This window comes from Mustelus asterias, chromosome 11 (genome assembly GCF_964213995.1).
Source record: "Mustelus asterias chromosome 11, sMusAst1.hap1.1, whole genome shotgun sequence".
Taxonomy (NCBI): domain Eukaryota; kingdom Metazoa; phylum Chordata; class Chondrichthyes; order Carcharhiniformes; family Triakidae; genus Mustelus; species Mustelus asterias.
In genome coordinates, this window is record NC_135811.1 from 52407937 (window position 1) to 52426961 (window position 19025).

The window sequence follows — 19025 nt, forward strand, 5'->3', positions numbered from 1 at the left end:
TCATTTTTGAATCCAGCAGACTCATTGTAGGCTAATTGAATGTCAGCAATATTCTAGTCTGGTGTGTCTGACTCTGAAACATGATTCTGTGACATAAAGTACATTTGCTCCCAATGTTTGGGTCGGGGCCAAGGTTCGTGGCGGACCCGTGCTCATTGGAATTGGGGAAGGGAGGACATAACATTTTTGTCTACCCATCTCATTTCCATGATCATGCGTGGGCAAGAACAGCCCCAATGACCATTTCAGTGCAGGAAGCATCTATCTGCACCTTCCAAGAGGTCAAGTAACCTGTAAAAATCACCACGCTTCAGGCAGCTTTTCCAGCGAACAGTCCCGTTGAAAGGGAAGTTGCAGTGATGCACAGCAGGCTGCAGGATAATGATTTTTGAGGACCAATCTCACCAAGGTAAGGATGGAGCCCCCAGAATTAGCCACTCCACCCTGTGTACTGTCTGCTAAGAGGCTGAAGCCAAGATAGAGGCCACATTTCCAATAGGGGGTAAGATGCACACCTCCCCAAGCCTCCTCCCCTCCACCCCCAAGAATGACCTCGAAAGGGTAGTGAATGCCCAGAGAGTGCCCCCATGGAATTGGCAGCAGAGTCGCAAAAAATGTAACGGTCGGACATTGGTGGTCAAGATGAGTGAATGCATTTGCCCATCAGATCCCACAGCCACCTCAACACACCCCTCTCACACTGCTCAATGCACCACACACCCCATCACTCACCCAGCAGCACACCCTGACACTCAGGACTCACCTCTGACACACCTTTAAAGCATACCAGCCTCTCTCTCACCCCTCATAACCTTCAGCTATTCATCTATGGCAGGCATCATCCAAACACTCAGTCGCGCAGCCACTGACACTCTGGATTCTCGCTTGGAGCAGAAGGTGAGGCATTGCAGGCACAATAAGCAGCGGACGGGTGGACAAACAGGATGGAAATAGTGGACATCTCCATGGAGCCCATGATGGATCATCTGTGGGTCACTGTCTGAGCTTTCCACACAGCATAGGCAGAGGCATCCCTATGTATCGGTGCTGCAATGGAAGCTTGGACAAGCACAGGAGATCCTGAGGTGCCGCCCCATGGAGCAGCAGTGGCTCCGTGGAGCACAGACCTGCTGTCCTCTCTCGTGATGACAGTATTCATGCTGCCATCACTGCCATTCCATCAATGTCTTTGCTGTTGCCTCTCAGGCAGTCAACCCATATCGCTGGCATGCATGCTAAGGTAAGTGCAGTCTGAAAATGCACCCTCAAGACCCAGAACTTGGTCTTCAAGGTCATCCTCCAAGGCCGCCTGTGGAAATGAAAGTCATCAGCCATTCACATAGGCTTGCCAGCTGTGATTAATTATATTCCCGGAGGTTTCATCACATGACTTTCCCCCATGCGTCAGCCAGTAGTCAGCCAAAACATTCATCTCTGAAACACAATACCTTCCTACATCAGAAAGACTTACCCAATTGGATGATGCTTGACTGTCAGCCAAACAGTCCTTCTTTTAACTCCCATTTTCATTTTTTTTGGTATCTGGTGATAAGAAATGTTCAAAGAAAATAACAAAATAAAATATTTTTTTCTGATCCTTATGATTTTTCTCCAGGATCGAACACAGCAGTGTCCTGGAGATTGATGTTCAATTCTTGGAGACTCAAGGCCAATCCTGGAGGGTTGGAAACCCTACTTTCACCAGCTGTCCTATGATTATTTTGGTAGATCTATGTACGAGCATTGCAGGCCAGGCAAAGGTATCTGCAAGCCAAGGACTAGGGAAATGCACAAGGATGAAGATTTTTAAAAATTTCGGCAATACATCAATAATGCGAAGTTACCATGTGAAAGCTTTTGTTATTGGCCTTTGTTTAGTGATTTGAGCAAGGGAGCTTTGTGCTATGGAATCTGCTTTGGGTGTAATGTAAGGAAATATTGTGTCCATTTTGGAGTTGAGAAAGTTCCTTCCAATTGAGATGAAACCTCACTCTGCGGTCCCTCTCACTTTGTTCCGTTGTACTTAGCGCATGTGGTTTCCTCCCTTCCTTCTCCTCCTCTTCTCTCGTTTCTCAAGATATCTACTTGATGCCTTGGAGTTCGTGGCTGGGCCTTCATAGTTGAAAGATTGTGGAGTCTGTGCTGTAGTGATTTCCCCAATAAACCCAGGCAATGAGATCACCACTTTAGGAGCCTTATGACTTTCTCTATGGTATTATATGCAGATCCATTGCTCTCATTGAAGGTCTCTTGGCCTTGTGTTGATGGATTATGAGAGAGTTGTGAGCCATGTGTGGAAGGCATGTCCTGCCTAGTCTCTGATTATCCATCCTGTTCTGTGTCTTGGAGACCTGAAGATGGTGTGTATTGCAGATTGTTAAAGAGTAAAAGCAAGCAGGATAGCGGGCATTCACTGAGACAATCTTCTTTGGTGTGGTTGCATGCTAACTGCGCACAGACCAAGGGGAGGCAGTGGCGTAGTGGTATTGTTGCTGGACTAGTAATCCAGGGGACCTGCATTCGAATCCCACCATAGCAGATAGTGAAATTTGAATTCAATAAAAATCTAGAATTAAAAGTCTAATGAGTCTAACCATTGTCAAAAATCCTAACTGGTTCACTAATGTTCTAGAGAGAAGGAAATCTGTCAACCTTACCAGGTCTGGCCTATATGTGGCTCCAGGTCCATAGCAATGTGGTTGACTCTTAAATGCCCTCATGGATGGGCAATAAATGCTGGCCCAACCAGTGCCACCCACAACCCATAAATGAATTAAAAATAAGTAGCCTTGCAATTGTGTATTGCTCTCCAGCGCTGTGGAGGGCCCATAGAGCCACATGAATGTAGTCAGACACATCCTAGACCATCCAGATGTCAGGTTGTCCTGATGGACCCACATATCATCTTATTCTGGTCTTCCCTCCTCAGGGACAAAGGATGAAGTTCTCACTCCTGCTGCAGCGTGCCTAAGGCTTCTGTGAATGGCAAATTATGACACATTGCTTGTGCCATCAGCTCCTGCCTGGAAGGGACCAGTTACAAAAAAGGAAAGGGAGAAACCATTGGGAAGACAGCCCTCACCCTGGACTGAGGTTCCAGGACATTTTGTGAATGGGGTGACACAACCTTTCCAACAATACCTCCTTAGTAAAGCAGAGCTTCCTGAGACACTGCTCCTGCTGCTGAAAGACTCTTTTGTGTAGGGCCTTCTGTGAAGAACCCACTGCGCAAAGATTCCCCTCTCTGCCTCCTTCTCTGCATGTCCTACTGATGCTCACTTAGACACTGGAGCTATTGCCCCAATCTTACGCAATGCAAATGTAATTCTTTGCCATTAAAGATTTCTGTGGTCAGCAGAAACCTTTAAACATCTCCAACAACTGAATGCAGTGCCTACACCAACTTTGCCTGAGCACAAGTAGGTCTAAAGCACCTCAGCTGCAACTTGAATGGCCCCTAAAATAGCCCAGAACATGGTCCACCCTGCTTGTTCGTGCTTGTTTCAGGAGTGAGTAATGCATTACTTACACACTCATTGATTAATTTTAATGTTCTTGCAGTTTGTCAGCCCATCAGGATCTCATCCCTTCAATCCCCTCAGGTACACACAAGGGATGCTAAAAGCGGAGCCACAAGATTTAATTTCACGCCCTACGTTTCTTATAACCCAAATACAGCACCAGTTAATTTTGCTTTAGCTAGTTTCAAAGCTACTGCACGCCACAACAGTGGCAGAGATGTATTCTTATTCCTTTCGTAAGTAAAAAAAATACTGATGAGTCCACAGTGAAATCAGTACTCTGTTCGGTAACGTGCTACATGTAAAATAAACTAGTTTGTAGCTTTATAATTATACCATGACTCTTTAAAGAGCTTCTCAGTCTGCTTTCCAGAGGGGGGCGGGGGGGGGGGGGGGAGAGCGGGGGAGGGGGGAGCATACAGGAGAGCATGTGAAAATTCAGCTGCCACAAAGGTTCCAGGTTATGATGCCCTGATCACTTCTGTCGTTTAATGAGATATTAGACAGTAAAGGTGTATTTTTGTGGAAATTATCATTCACACAAATAAAGGAGATTGATAAAAGCCTGAAGTACAACAACTTGCCCTTGACGAAAGAGGGAACAAAATGCTACAGGCTGGGATTTGAATGGAGTAAAGATAGGGCAATTTGCCTGTAACATCAGCATTGAATATGAGCCCTCAATCAGAATATATTCAATGCAACAAAGGCATTTCCTTTCAGATGATTGCCCATTTTTATGAAATAGATAAACACAAACTACAATATCAGTGACCGCACTTGCAGCATTTTATTTCTTGTGAAATGATTCATGCAGGAACATATTCAAAGAAGATTTATGATAGCAAAATATTTCGGATTGTGACAGCATTTTGAAGTAACCCGTGTGTTGCATAATAGTCCTTTTGCTCATTCACCTCCCATTTTTGTTTTATTTTAAAGTCATTAAATGAAAAAAAATGACATTTAATCTTTACTTCAAGTAATATTAACAAGCTACACTGGAATCTATTTTAACCAACTTCAAGAAGAACAGCTTTTTCTTTTACGACTTCCTTAGTTGTTTTATGTTGAAATTTATGATTAAAATTCCAGCTTACAATAACAAAGAAGATGCCCTGGGAAATAGAAAGAATTAGTGACAAGGTAGCACAATGGTTAGCACTGCTGCTTCACAGTTCCAGGGACCTGGGTTCGATTCCCAGCTTGGGTTACTGTCTGTGTGGAGTTTGCACATTCTCCTCGTGTCTGCGTGGGTTTCCTCCAGGTGCTCCGGTTTCCTCCCACAGTCCAAAGATGTGCGGGTTAGATTGATTGGCCATGCTAAAAAATTGCCCCATAGTGTCCTGAGATGCGTAGGTTAGAGGGATTAACGGATAAATGTGTAGGGATATGGGGGTAGGGCCTGGGTGGGATTGTGGTCGGTGCAGACTCGATGGGCCAGATGGCCTCTTTCTGCACTGTAGGGTTTTGATGATTTTGATGATTCGATGAAAAGGGAGAGGGGTGAACTAAGGAATATGAAAAAGATCAGAAAATCATACGAAAAGAAACCAGTAAAAATGTATAATCGTATTTAACGCAAAGTGAATAATTAAGGAGACAGAGAAAGAAATCGAGTGATGGAGGATGCCTAGCGGGATTAGGGATATGTATTTTACGCCAGTCTTTACAAATGATAGTGGAAGTGAGATGTAAGTGGGACAGAGGAGCTGCAGTAAAAATGTTACAGAAAACAGTAGAAAAGGATTTGCTTTATACAAAAAAGTAGCATCAATCTAGGTAGTTAAGCCACCAGGCCCAGTTAGCATATTCCTTAAGCAGGTGAAAGAAGTCAAAGGGGACAGCAAAGATTCTGACCATATTATTTGATCTTTTTTCATAGATGAAGCTAGCCAGGATAATGCCTTAGTTCAAAAGAGGTTAATGATAAATCAAAGAATTACATTCATGGAATAGAATCATAGAATCCCTACAGTGCAGAAGGAGGCCATTTAGCCCACCAAGTCTGCATCAACCACAATCCCACCAAGATCAAATTTGGTGAGTATTTTGAGATGCATGTTAGCATATATTAGTTAAGGAAATGTTATTTTCAACAAACTTAAAATAATTTACTATATAGGTATGCCAATAACTTTAATTCAGATGGCAGAATGTGGTAAAGTTCTCTAAAGACAATGAAACACATTGTAGCCACTATTGTAATGCAAGAGATGATGGCAGACAATCTGTGCAGAGCAAGGTGCCACAAACCCCAATGAGATAATTAACCAGATAATCTATATCATTAGTGATATTGGCTGAGGATAAATGTTGAGTTTGACAGCAGGAGAATGCACCTACTCTTCTTCGAATATTGCCAAGGGACCTTTTACATTCGCCTGAGAGGGCGTGTCATGCTTTTATTTAATATTTCATCAGAACTGACAGTGTCTGCCTGGATTTCATGCTGAATTATGGATTCCCCTAAACCTCTGGCTCAGAAGTGCGAAAGCGAGTATCAATGTAAATCCCTCAACATTGTGAAAAATCAGATTATCTGGTCATTATCATAGATAGTGCTGTTTGTGGTACCTTCCTTTGTGCACATTTCCCACATTATGAAATGGATGGCACAGTGGTTCGCGCTGCCCCCTTACAGCATCAGGGACCCAGGTTCAATTCCAGCCATGAGTTTGTAAATTCTCTCCGAGTCTGCGTGGATTTCCTCCAGGTGCTTTGGTTTCCTCCCACAGTCCAAAGATGTGCAGGTTAGATGGATTGGTCATGCTAAATTGCACCTTAATGTCCCAAGATGTGTAGGTTAAGGGGATTAGCGGGACAAATGCGTGGGGTTAAGGGATTGGGGCAGGAGATGGGCCTGGGCAAGATGCTTTGTTGGAAAGTCGGTGCAGACTCAAAAGGCTGAATGGCCTCCTTCTGCACTGTAGAGATTCTATGATTACAGTAGTGACTACACTTGGAAAAAGTACTTAACTGGCTGTGAAGCATTTTGGGATGATCACAGATCGTGTTCTACATTAAAAAATGTTTCTTCACAGAATCGTTATGGTGCAGACGCAAACAAGTAGCATGACTTAGTGTCATTCCCCTGCGCCTCTGCATATTGTTTCTATTCCAGTAATCATGTAGTGCCCTCTTGAATGCCTCATTTGAACCTGCCTCCACCACACATCCAGGTGCATTCCAGACCCAAACCTCTCACTGTGTGAAAAACTGTTTTCTCACATTACGTTTGCTTCTATTGCAAATCATTTTAAATCTATACCCTCTTGTTTTTGACCATTTTATGAGCAGAAACAGTTTCTCCCTATCTGCTCTGTCCAGCCTCCTCTCCTCTCAGTCTTCTTCTCTCCAAGGTGGACAGTCCAAACCTATCTAATCTATCCTCATGACTGAAATATCTCATCCCTGCAACAATTCTTGTAAAATGCTTTTGCACTCTCTCCAATGCATTCACATCCTTCCTATAGTGTGACACCCAGGACTGTATACAATATTCCAGCTGAGGTCTAACTGGTATTGCACAAGTTCAGCATAACCTCCTTGCTCTTGTACTCAATGCCCCTATTAATAAAGCCCAGAACACTATATGCTTTATTGACTGCTCTCCACACCTGTCCTACCACCTTCAAAGATCTTCCGCACAGGTAATAAAATTTGGCCTGGATACCAGGGCAAAAATCCAATTTCCTCTTTGAATAGTGCTTATCTCTACCTGGAAAGATAGAAGGGGACTAGGTTTAACATCTCATCTGAAAGAATGGCACCTTGAACACTGTAGACCTTTCGCAGTAAGCCACTGGAGTGCCTGCTTGTGTTTAAGTCTGAGAAGTGGGGCACGGTAGCACAGTGGTTAGCACTGCTGCTTCACAGCTCCAGGAACCTGGGTTCAATTCCCAGCTTGGGTCACTGTCTGTGTGGAGTTTGCACATTCTCCTCGTGCCTGCGTGGGTTTCCTCCGGGTGCTCCGGTTTCCTCCCACAGTCCAAAGATGTGCAGGTTAGGTTGATTGGCCATGCTAAAATTGCCCCTTAGAGTCCTGAGATGTGTAGGTTAGAGGGATTAGTGGGTAAAATATGTAGGGATATGGGGATAGGGCCTGGGGGGGATTGTGGTCGGTGCAGACTCGATGGGCCGAAGGGCCTCTTTCTGCACTGTAGGGTATCTATCTATCTATCTAAGTGGGACTTGAATCCTCAACCTCTGACTCAGAAGGAAGGTTGCTACCAACTGATCCACGACTGATACCACAAAAAAAACACAAATAAAGCCTCATGTCTATTATTGTTCCCTGCAACACAAGTCTTCCTACAAAGTAAGTATCAGTGCATTTCACATATAAATACACATTGACATTTACACTGGCATCAGTTAAACACAAAGATATCAATACATTACTAAGGATGAGGCACAGACTCGGAATATCCAAAGATTATACCTTGGATCAAATTCAGATTGATTATTCTGCCAACAGTGATGAGAGAATACAAATATAACCTCATTGCAAGGCAATACCAATAATAGCTCATCCCAAAATAGGGGAGGATTAGTCACAGACATTTCACTAGACTACTAGCAAACATGGATGCAACCCATATTAATGCATTGCTAATACAGAAATCAACACATCACTAAACCACTATGAAATACAGGCACAAATCCATGGCTGAACACCAAGGACACAGGGAAAAACATTAGCTGGTGACATTGTCACATGGAGCTTCAGTGGACTATATCACAGAGAGCAAAGGCAAATATTTTACTTTTGATTCTCCACTCAACAATTTCTCAGTCACGCCTATGACAGTGTGAATTGGAAGTTCAGCACTTCCAAATAGCATCAAAAACTTGGAGTACATACTGCCTTATAGCATTGTTGATGGTGTCTTCATCATTTTCCTGATGAATGAGAGTAAACACAGGGGTGTTAATTGGTTGGTTTGAATCTGTTTTGCTCATTCTAGACAGTGCATAATCTGGACAATTTTCCATTTTACTGGGTACATGTTATTGTTGTAGCTGTAATAGAGCAGTGTGGTTAGGAACAAGGCTAGTTCTGGAGCACAAGTCTTCAACACTACAGTTGGGATATCAGCTTCTTTCCCCCCATATTAACTTAATTAATTGAGTTCAAATTCACCGGTTGCAATGGTGGAATTTGAATAGTCATCATCAGATGTTAGTCCAAACTTCAGGATTACCCATTCAGTAACGTAACCATAACATTACTGTATCCAATGATGGGCGACAGGTGAAGGGGGGCTTGGCGTGAGTTAGGAGATGAGAGGGAGAGCTAGAGAAAGCGGGAGAGAGGAAGAGATGAGAAAATATTGGGGTCAAACTTCTCCATGGCCAATTGAAAACCTGGATTGTAAAGAGGTCTAGGAATAGATTTTGTTTTAATCAACCTGTCTACTCATCTTGAGTTACCTTCAGAACAGGAAAAATAGGAGAAGGGAAAGGGGGAATGGCTTATGAAGAGGGAATATAACCCTCACAGAGTCTGGCTGAGCCTCCACTCTCTGACATACAACAAATGATTGTTCTTGTAACTGAACATTTGCATTTTTATAAAAGTATCTGGTGCAGAGGCTAACTTCCACAGAGATAGAAGTCTCACAACACCAGATTAAAGTCCAACAGGTTTATTTGGTAGCACAAGCTTTCGGAGCGCTGCTCCTTCATCAGGTGAGTGGAGAGTTGAGTTCACAAACAGGGCATATATAGACACAAACTCAATTACAAGATAATGGTTGGAATGCGAATCTTAACAGGTAATCAAGTCTTTACAGGTACAGATAATGCAAGTGGAGAGAGGGTTAAGTGTCTGGATGGTCTCGCCAATGTGCCATCTTGGTACATCGGCGAGACCATGCAGACGCTATGACAATGGATGAATGGACACTGCTCGACAATCACCCGGCAGGAGTGTTCCCTTCCTGTCGGGGAATACTTCAGCAGTCATGGACATTCAGCCACCGATCTTTGGGTAAGCGTTCTCCAAGGCAGCCTTCAAGACACATGACAACGCAGAATCGCTGAGCAGAAACTGATAGCCAAGTTCCACAAATGAGGACGGCCTCAACCGGGATCTTGGGTTCATGTCACACTACCTGTAACCCCCACCATTTGGCCTGGGCTTGCAAAATCTTACTAACTGTCCTGGCTTGAGACAATTCACACCTCTTTAAACTGTGGTTAACCCTCTCTCCACTCACATTGTCTGTACCTGTAAAGACTTGATTACCAGTTAAGACTTGCATTCCAACTATTATCTTGTAATTGAGTTTGTGTCTATATATGCCCTGTTTGTGAACCCAACTCTCCACTCACCTGATGAAGGAGCAGCGCTCCGAAAGCTTGTGCTACCAAATAAACCTGTTGGACTTTAACCTGGTGTTGTGAGACTTCTTACTGTACCCACCCCAATCCAACGCCGGCATCTCCACATCATGGCTTCCACAGAGATGATAGAAAGTCAAATTCATCATGAGGGGAATGCTGCTATGAAAGTCTATTACTGTTTCTTGGGCTGTAATTTTTTTATACATAAGCATTAATTGGTCTGAAGTTGGGTATAAAATATATATACCCATCACACCTGTATGTGCCTATTATACAATGGCTGGAAGCAACCCTTTCATGAAACGGAAAATTGCTTCAGGCACGAATGTTTGAGGAATTTGTCCTGAGGATTAAAATAAAGGTATAAAGTAAGACTGTCACTTCAATAGAATGATGTGTCACATGTACTTATGAATATAATTTAAAGAGATAAGTCCCAAAATTCCACAAGAATCTTGCAAAACATTCTCCATAATCCTGGCAGAAAATGACCATTTCTCGGCGGTTTACAGTCGAGGCGAGAAAACAATAAAGGTGTCAGAAAAATCTTGCAACGTAGAAACCCTCAGTGAGCTGTGTATGAAGAATGCATTGATCAGAGACAATGCTGCACCAGCATTTCTTCAACCAAGATTCCTGTTCCTGTTTGTTATCCATGGCTTGTGCTGAAGTGTGCATGTCTGGATGTGTAGTTTGACTGTGACAATGATAAATTAGTCCACAGACATCATCTAGAACGACCCATCAGAAATGGGTACCTGGATGAGGTTACTGCCATCCTTGGAATGATATCAAGTATATTTAGTGCAGCCATGTCTGATTCCTAAATCATTCTCATTTTGTACACTGCTCCATGCCATGGGATCTTTAACATCAACCCAAGCCTCTGGAATAAGCACGCAAATTCTGTTCAAACTATGGCACCCTCACCAGTGCAGTCCCTCATTACTGCCCCGGAATGTCAGTCCAGGTTAGAAACCCAGGTCCTGGGATACGACTTGAGCTCGGGACCCGGGTTCCATTCCCAGCTTAGGTGACTGTGTGGAGTTTGCATATTCTCCCCAGGTCTGCGTGAGTTTCCTCCGTGTGCTCCAGTTTCCTCCCACAATCCAGAGATGTGCAGGGTAGGTGGATTAGCCATAATACATTCGTGGTGTTATGGAGATGGGGGAGCAGGCCTTGGCAAGATGCTCTTTTGGAGATTCGGCAGGTTGAATGGCCTCCTTCTGCACTGTAGGGATTCTATGGTTCTGTGACATTCTGCTTGGGAGGCTTCCTTTTCTAATAAGCAACAAATTATATGGGGCTCTAATTGTATTTTTTAAAAAATGATATACCTCACGATTTAGTTTACAAATGATGGCTTGAACAACAGTTTACAAATTATATCAGGAAATTTTCTCTTTTAAGATTCCACGCCAATCCAATCCAATGCATATCTTTCATTTATAGGTTATTGTTAATGGCATTATGATAGTCTTTAAGTTTCATAGAAATATGAGTTATGGATTCTTTTGAGTTATTGAGAAAGTCTCTTTTCTAATTAGCTTAATTGGCTCACGCAAATTAGTTCTAATTAGTACAATTAATAAGTTATCACTCCAAGCATAATTATACGTGAACCTAATTAACATAAAAATCCATTGTTGTAATTATTAATGAAAATGTGGTATTTCTCTTGATGCAATGCCACATATTTTCTGCTCCTCTGCACTGTAAAATTTTGAAGAAGGATTAAAAATAGATAATTTAAATTTAGGAATGATTTAGAAACCAGACATGGCTGCACTAAATCATACTTGAAATGATCCCAAGGATGGCAGCAACTTCATCCAGGTGTCCATTCTTGATAGGTGATTCTAGATGATGTCTGTAGGCTAATTGATCATCATCACAGACAAACCACACATCTGGACATGCACACTTCAGCACAAGCCAGGGTTAACAAACAGGAATAGGAATCCTGGCTGACTTTAAGTGGAACAGCCCTACTGCTGCCTTGCTTAATATCAGTAAGAAGTCTCACAACACCAGGTTAAAGTCCAACAGGTTTATTTGCTACCAAATAAACCTGTTGGACTTTAACCTGGTGTTGTGAGACTTCTTACTGTGCTTACCCCAGTCCAACACCGGCATCTCCACATCTTGCTTAATATCAACAGATATAAAATGTAGAATAAATCTGGGGCTTTCTTTCTCTACGTAATTTCAGCATTAAACTGATTGATGAATCATCAGGACGGCTCCATTGCAGACTTATTAGCATATTCAAAACAAGGAATTAGTATTGGAGAGGAAAGTCTAGGAAAGAACATGCCACACACAGAAAGCATAGGTTTTACTTGAAGTGAATCTGAAGGTTAATAACTAAGGCTGGATTGTCAAAAGGTCTAGGAATGCTTTTTTTAATCCACTTGTCCACATATCTTCAGGTACCCTGAACACAGAAAGACCAGAGGGACAGTACTGGGAGAAACATCTTAAGAAGAGGGAAGATAGCCCTCAACAAAAAGAGGGAAGATAGCCCTCAAAAAGTATCTAGCATCTCTACCTGTGCTCCAACCCCCGCATCTTGCACAAACAGCCAATGATTGTTCTTGTAACTGAAAATCTATATTTTTAATAAAGTACTTGCTGCAGACACTAAGATCCACAGAGATGGTAAAATATGGTAAGATAAGATGTAATATCCATAACATTTTGAATAAAGTCCACGGTTTAACAGTGAACGTTTAACTTATGTATCAAGTATGCAAATTAAAATATCTTTTTCTCACAACATCAGCTTTATAACTGTAGAAATCTCTGATATGCTTCTGTCAGCTGCAAGGGTGGATGTGCCATAATATAAATTTCTCAGTGACCCTTGCAAACACTCTTCTGTGAGTAGCCAAAAGGGATGCTTTTGGAAGAAAAGGTGGACAGTGCCATTCTTCAGTGATTAAATCTAATAGGCTTGAGGAGACTTTGGAGAGCAAAGTCAAGTATGAAATGAGAATATTCAATATTGAAGCAAATATTGGTATGTGTAGGACTTGATCATGATAATTCTTTCAATTGGAAAGTAATTGGTATGAAATTTAAAAATTAGTAACAAGTAAAAAGTAAAGGTGTTGCAGTCAACAACTGGGTTAATGCTAAATTAGAAAACCAAAACCCGTTTTTAATTTGTTCATGGGACGTGGGCATCACTAGCAAAGCCAGTATTTGTTGCCATCCCTTCTGCCCTTGAGAAGGTGCTGATGAACTGCCTTCTTGAACTGTTGCAGTCCATATGGTGTAGGTATACCATAAAGTATAGTATAAGTTTTCAGGATTTTGACCCAATGACAGGGAAGGAACAGTAGTTCCAAGTTAGGGTGTGTGTGACTTGGAGGAGAACATGCAGATTATGGTGTTCCCATAGATCTCCTGCCCTTGTCCTTCCCTTGGTGAATTGTTGCAGTACATTTTATAGAAGGTATACACTACAGGCACTATATGCTGGTGGTGGAGGGAGTGAGTGTTTAAGTTGGTGGATGAGTTGCCAATCAAGCAGGCTTCTTTTTGTTGGTGTCGACCTTTTTGAGTGTTGCTGGATTTGCACGCATCCAGGGAAATGAAGATTATTCCATCGCATTTCTGGCTTATGCCTTGTGGATGATGGCAGGCCATGGGGAATCAGGAGGTGGGTTACGCTCTGTAAAATTCCCAATTCTGACTTGTTCTTGAAGCCACAGTATTTAAATGGCTGATCCAGTCAATCTTATGGTCAAAGGCAACTTCAAGGTTGTCGATAGCAGGGGATTCAGCTTCAAGGGGAGATGGTTAGATTCTCTCTTTTTTGTCACTTATTAGCCCAAGCCTGGATAATGTCCAGGTCTTGCTGCACCCAGGCATTGACTGCTTCCATATCTGATGATTTCCAAATGGTGCTGTACATTGTACAATGATCAGCAAACATCCCCACTTTTGACCTAATTATGGAGTCGGCATAATTGATAAAGCAGATTAAGATGGTTGGACCAAGGACATTACCTTCAGGAAATCCTGTAGTGTTTTCATGGACCTAAGGTGATTGGTTTCCAACAACCACATCTTTCCTTGGCAGTGTATGACTCCAGCCAGTGGAAAATATTCCTCCCATTCTCACTGACTTCAATTTTGTTAGGGTTGCTTGTTGCCACACTTGGTCAAATGCTACCTTGGTGTCAAGAGCGATCGCTGTAATTTCATCTCATGACTTTAGTTTTTTAGTCCATAATTGAACATCTAAACATGAGTGCCATTTGCATCAGATAAGCACATCACGCATGAGTACCAAAATATAATTTATGCCATCACAGAACTTAATATTTTGCATTTTTTGAACAACTTCTAGTGGACTGTGTAGGGAAAAGTGGAAATCTTTACATTTCACCCAATTGCTTAACAGGTTGCTATGGAACAATTACAAAAGTCCTATACAATCTGTTACAGTATATTGACTTTCTGCATAGTTCAATAATTATCCACTTAAAGCTAAGTGGTTATGTGTCAGATTGAAAATACATGTGAGGAATTCAAATTTGCCACACTCGGTAACAGTAAAGTTGTTCCCTTTTTGGATGTTCTGAATGAAGGATTGCAGATTACTTATAATAAAAGCAATAAAGATGGTTATAAGACTCCCTGGATTCTACTATTTGGCTCCATTGGTATTCTAAACATCTGGCTAATGTATCAAACACCGCAGGTAATAATAGTCAGTTGACGCAGTACTGAGCTTTCCAGAAGTTATTATTGCTTCCATGATCCATTCACGATCGGCAATGACCTTAAACTCACATTGAGGACATGGCACCAGCACAAATCGTCTCCCCTGTGCACCCATGTGTGACGAGACACCGCTCAATAGAGAGACCAGGAGAATTCCCCCCAAAAATCACCAGCCTTCCTTTTGATACCTTGTGCCAGTGTCACACAAACCTTATGCTCAGAGGATTTGATATTGCAAAGCAAAAGGTAGCTACGGGACAATACTTTCCCCAATGGTCTCTTTCTGATGAAATTATCAATTCATCAATAAAGAACAGATTGATCATTTTGTTGTACATACCACACAGTGCAAAGCTTTCCTTTGTGACTTGCTGCAACAGTACAAAAGAAAAATGGCCATGGTACAAAATCTAAATCAATAAAACTACAGGCTTCCCCTTCATTGTTCAGATGCTGTGCCATTCTGGACAACAGCTCAAACATCAGGGGTTCAGTGGCCCAGTTTGTGACTGACCTCCATTTGTGCAATTTGAATTACCAGTTAAACAAAAAAAAATTAATTGGTTACACTGTAATGATATAATTATATGAACAGAAACAGCAAAGCAATGTAAAATACTCCAAGAGCATTTTTTTGGCATATTAAAATATTAATTATTATTTCAACTCTATCATACAGAGTACATGGACTAGATAAAGTATGGCATATTAAACACCAACACAACACAACCACAAAGTAAGGCCAAACTGGGGCTTTAGATCTGCTCCTAAATTAATGCAGCTGGCTCTTCATAAATAATGAAAGCATATTGAGAGCAAAAGTACAAAGCAGCAGTGAGCATCATAACATTAGAGTTCTGCTTAGGACAAAGGATATAGCTGGGATGTGGGGTGGTAGTTGCCTTTCAGACAGTAATACTAATACTCTTGTTCAGAGTTACAAAGACTTGAATTTGAGATCTCTAAAGTTACAATCCTCCAAAACATATATAATGTATAAGATATATCACCCCCCGCCCCCTGCACATACACACACACCCAATCCCCAACCCTTTTGCAGCATGATCTGCTGTATTTTGGTAAATCTTCATTCATTTCAGAGATTTAAAAAGCTTTTCACCATGTTAGTGAATGAGTGTGAATGAGGTAAGTGGGTAGGGTGCCATCTGGATAGGCTGGCAAGGTGATGAATGCCAGGTTGTGGGATGGCAAGGTAGAAAGGTGGTAGGCTAGTAGGGTAAGGTGGCAGGCTACCAGTTGGATTGAGTGGCAGGGTGGGTAGTGTTGTGAGGTTGGGTCGAGGGGATGTTAAAGGATCAGGGGAGGGTGGAGTCAGAGAATTGGGTGGTCATTTGGTCAGGGGGTAACGCTGGGGTCAGAGGGCTGATGGGATGTTGGAGGGTCAGGACGATTGGAGTGTTGGGGTAGTCGGGGGTGTCAGAGGAAAAAGGGCTAGAAGGAAATTGGCAATCGGTGATGCGGGAGGAATCAGCTGCATAGTTACCCAAGAGTTAGATGGTGTTTTTCCTAACTAACATTTCCTGAGTATCTATCCGGCTCTGAGTTGGAGACTTTTTGAAGGGTTCCAGATGCAGGGGAATTGCCCACTGGAAGTTGAAACTTCCGGAAAATTCCTGCAGAGTCCTTGCTTTGGTACTTCTGTGGGATCCCTAGAGCATCTTCCCGGTTACCTCTGGGATGCAACCATCAGAGACTGGAAGATCTAGGCTAACTTGTCATGATTCAGGGTTTTCTGCCAGTCAGCCTTGAGAGGATCTTACTGTAATTCATGTTAAGTTTGCCACTTCCAAAGTTCAACACAGTACTCGGGATGAAATCCGTAGAGCAGCAGAACTGGGAATTTAGGACTCGGAGAAAGCAAATCTGAACCAAGAATGTTTTTGATGATGAAAATTAGCTTAGAGTCCAGAAATATTCCTTCATTTTGAGCTTGTAATTGTAAATGTTTGTAAATGGGAAACTCAGTCCAGAGCTGATCAGAACCAAGAAAAGTTTTGCAAGTTTTGATGTCTATTATTTTATAATAGATATCACATTCTGCAGTTTAAAAAAATATATTTTTCTTGTTCTTGAGAAGGGTTCAGTGATTAGTTGAATCAAGATTAGTTTTAATTTTATGTTATTGTATAGGTGTAAGCCATTGGTGATATTTTTACCTCCGGTGTCCTGGCCAACATTTATCCCTCAATCAACATCACAAAAACAAATTATCTCGTCATATTCACTTTGTTGTTTGTGGATTCTTGCTTCATGCAAATTAGCTGCTGGTTTTCCTACAGGTACAACAATGACCACACTGCAGAAGTACATCATTGGCTGTAAAGTGCATTGGAACATCCAGTGGTTATGAAGGGCACTATATAAATGCAAGTTTTTTTTACTTTCACTAAACAGCGGCAAGTGAATGACTTAGTGAAACACTGACCCTTCCGAATGCATGTAAACACACATAATAGGCCAGCATAATTGTCCCCTCCCTCAGTTTGCAAGTGTACATAAGTACCTGTATTCCTCCTGTGTAAAACGCGGGATGACTGATGGCTGCAGCACAGTAATGTCAACTATTGTAGTATTGAACTTCATTGGTTCTCCATCATCATATGCCATGATTGCCAACTAAATGAAACAACGAGGAAAAAAAGTCAGAAACACTTTGCAACTTTGACCCACTTCGTACAGCATTGGTCAGCTAAAAAATAAAACAACATTCAGCCTGTTTTAACTTATTTTTGGTTTATTAGTCTCATTACCTTGAAAATTGTGCTAGGTTCCTCATTCAGATTTACTCGGGTAAGTACACGTCCTGTGTCTTCCTCCACTTCAAATATGCTTGCACTGTACGGAAATTCAGTCATATCCACTTTATATCTAACCCTGCTTGCTGGGCTCCCCTGTATTCAGGATTAATGTAGAAAAAAAAGGAGTGTAAGTTAATTAGTCCAAAATGGGATTAAAATACATAGCTTCTTTATTTCACCTGTTTAAAAATAACTAGGATGGAAAATTATTTGCTCATGGCAGGGGTAGATTTCTTTATGAACTGACCATTCAAATGCCATTATTGAGATCTCTCTGCCTGCCATGTTTGCCTAAATAACAGTAATTACATGTCAGAGGTAATTAACTGGTTGGTGAAGTGCTTTGTAATGCCCTGAGGATATATTGGAGCACCATGTAGATCTAAGTTCTTTTTGACTTTGTGTTTTTTATAGTATTGAAAATGCACGTATTAATATAGAATTTAACAAACTTTTACTCAATGCATTTGATTTCTTTATGCTGGCAGATCATCCCACATGATGCCATCGTACATCAAGATGAAATACATCAAATTCAAATTAAGATAAAATATGAAAAATGCAAACAAATAGGGAAAGATTTCTTCCGAGGTAATTGAAGAAAAACATTTAAGGAGAACCTCAGACAAGATTAATCCTGACACAGAAACAGAAAATGTTGGAAAATCTCAGCAGGTCTGACAGCATCTGTAGAGAGAGAATAGAGCCAACGTTTTGAGTCTGGATGACTCTTCGTCAGAGCTGGTTCAAGTCAGTTAAGAGATTTGATAAACTTTTATCGTCATTAATAGCTATGTTTTTTATCACGTGCATAACTGCATGCAACCCTAAGATGGAAAAACATTCTTCAAAATCTCAATGTCACCATCTTTGATTAGAAATTGTCTATAATTGTCAGTGTCAACATGTCCCTGTGGCTCTTAACAAATAGACCTAACTTCATGGGGGCAATTTTAACTCACTAATGGGGTTAAATGGGGAGTAATGGGGACAGGATGAGGGGAGAGGGCTGATGGAATGGGCCTGGGTAAGATATTTTTTGGAGTTGATGTAGACTTGATGGGCCGAATGGCCACCTTCGGCACTGTAGAGATTCTATGGTGGGTTTTGATCAAGTAGGACATTAAACATTTGAAGTATATTAACCCAGTCCCAACCCGTCTCAAATCCATCCGCTTCCAGTTTTGACAGAGGAAGGGATGAAGAGGGCAGGCAACCATCCTGTACTCAGGAGGTGGTCCCTTATTAATTTAATGATACTATATGCCTTTCTCTTCCAGTTTTAACAATGGCCGTCTGGGTTCCCCACGTCTCAGGAAAACCAGCAACTCAAGGGCATTCAGGACTACTGGATGGAACAGGTATATTAAACACCTTTACAGCACTTCCGTGGGGCAGGAGGAACAAGGGATCCTGCCCTTGCCCCTCCAAGTTACCTTCTTAAACTACTCACTGATTGGACCGCATCCCACACCATGACACAACCCCCACCTGATGTCTTCCCTGCCCTGTGATTTTCTCTGAATCTTCTCCTCCCTCATCCTCAAGCACCCCTCCACAATCTTCTCCATGTAGAAAGGATCCGATGATCCATTAC

At 41.8% G+C, this 19025-nt stretch overlaps 1 protein-coding gene across 1 annotated transcript in view; it reads right to left on the bottom strand.

Annotated features, from left to right (window-relative positions):
• Positions 1 to 19025, bottom strand: part of pcdh15b (protocadherin-related 15b) — a 655691-nt gene that overhangs the window by 145118 nt on the left and 491548 nt on the right. The window contains exons 21-22 of the mRNA XM_078222925.1: positions 17381 to 17521; positions 17134 to 17246 (exon numbers count right to left, since the gene is read on the bottom strand). Of these exons, the coding sequence (XP_078079051.1) occupies positions 17134 to 17246; positions 17381 to 17521 (254 nt within the window). The remainder of the gene's footprint in view (positions 1 to 17133; positions 17247 to 17380; positions 17522 to 19025) is intronic.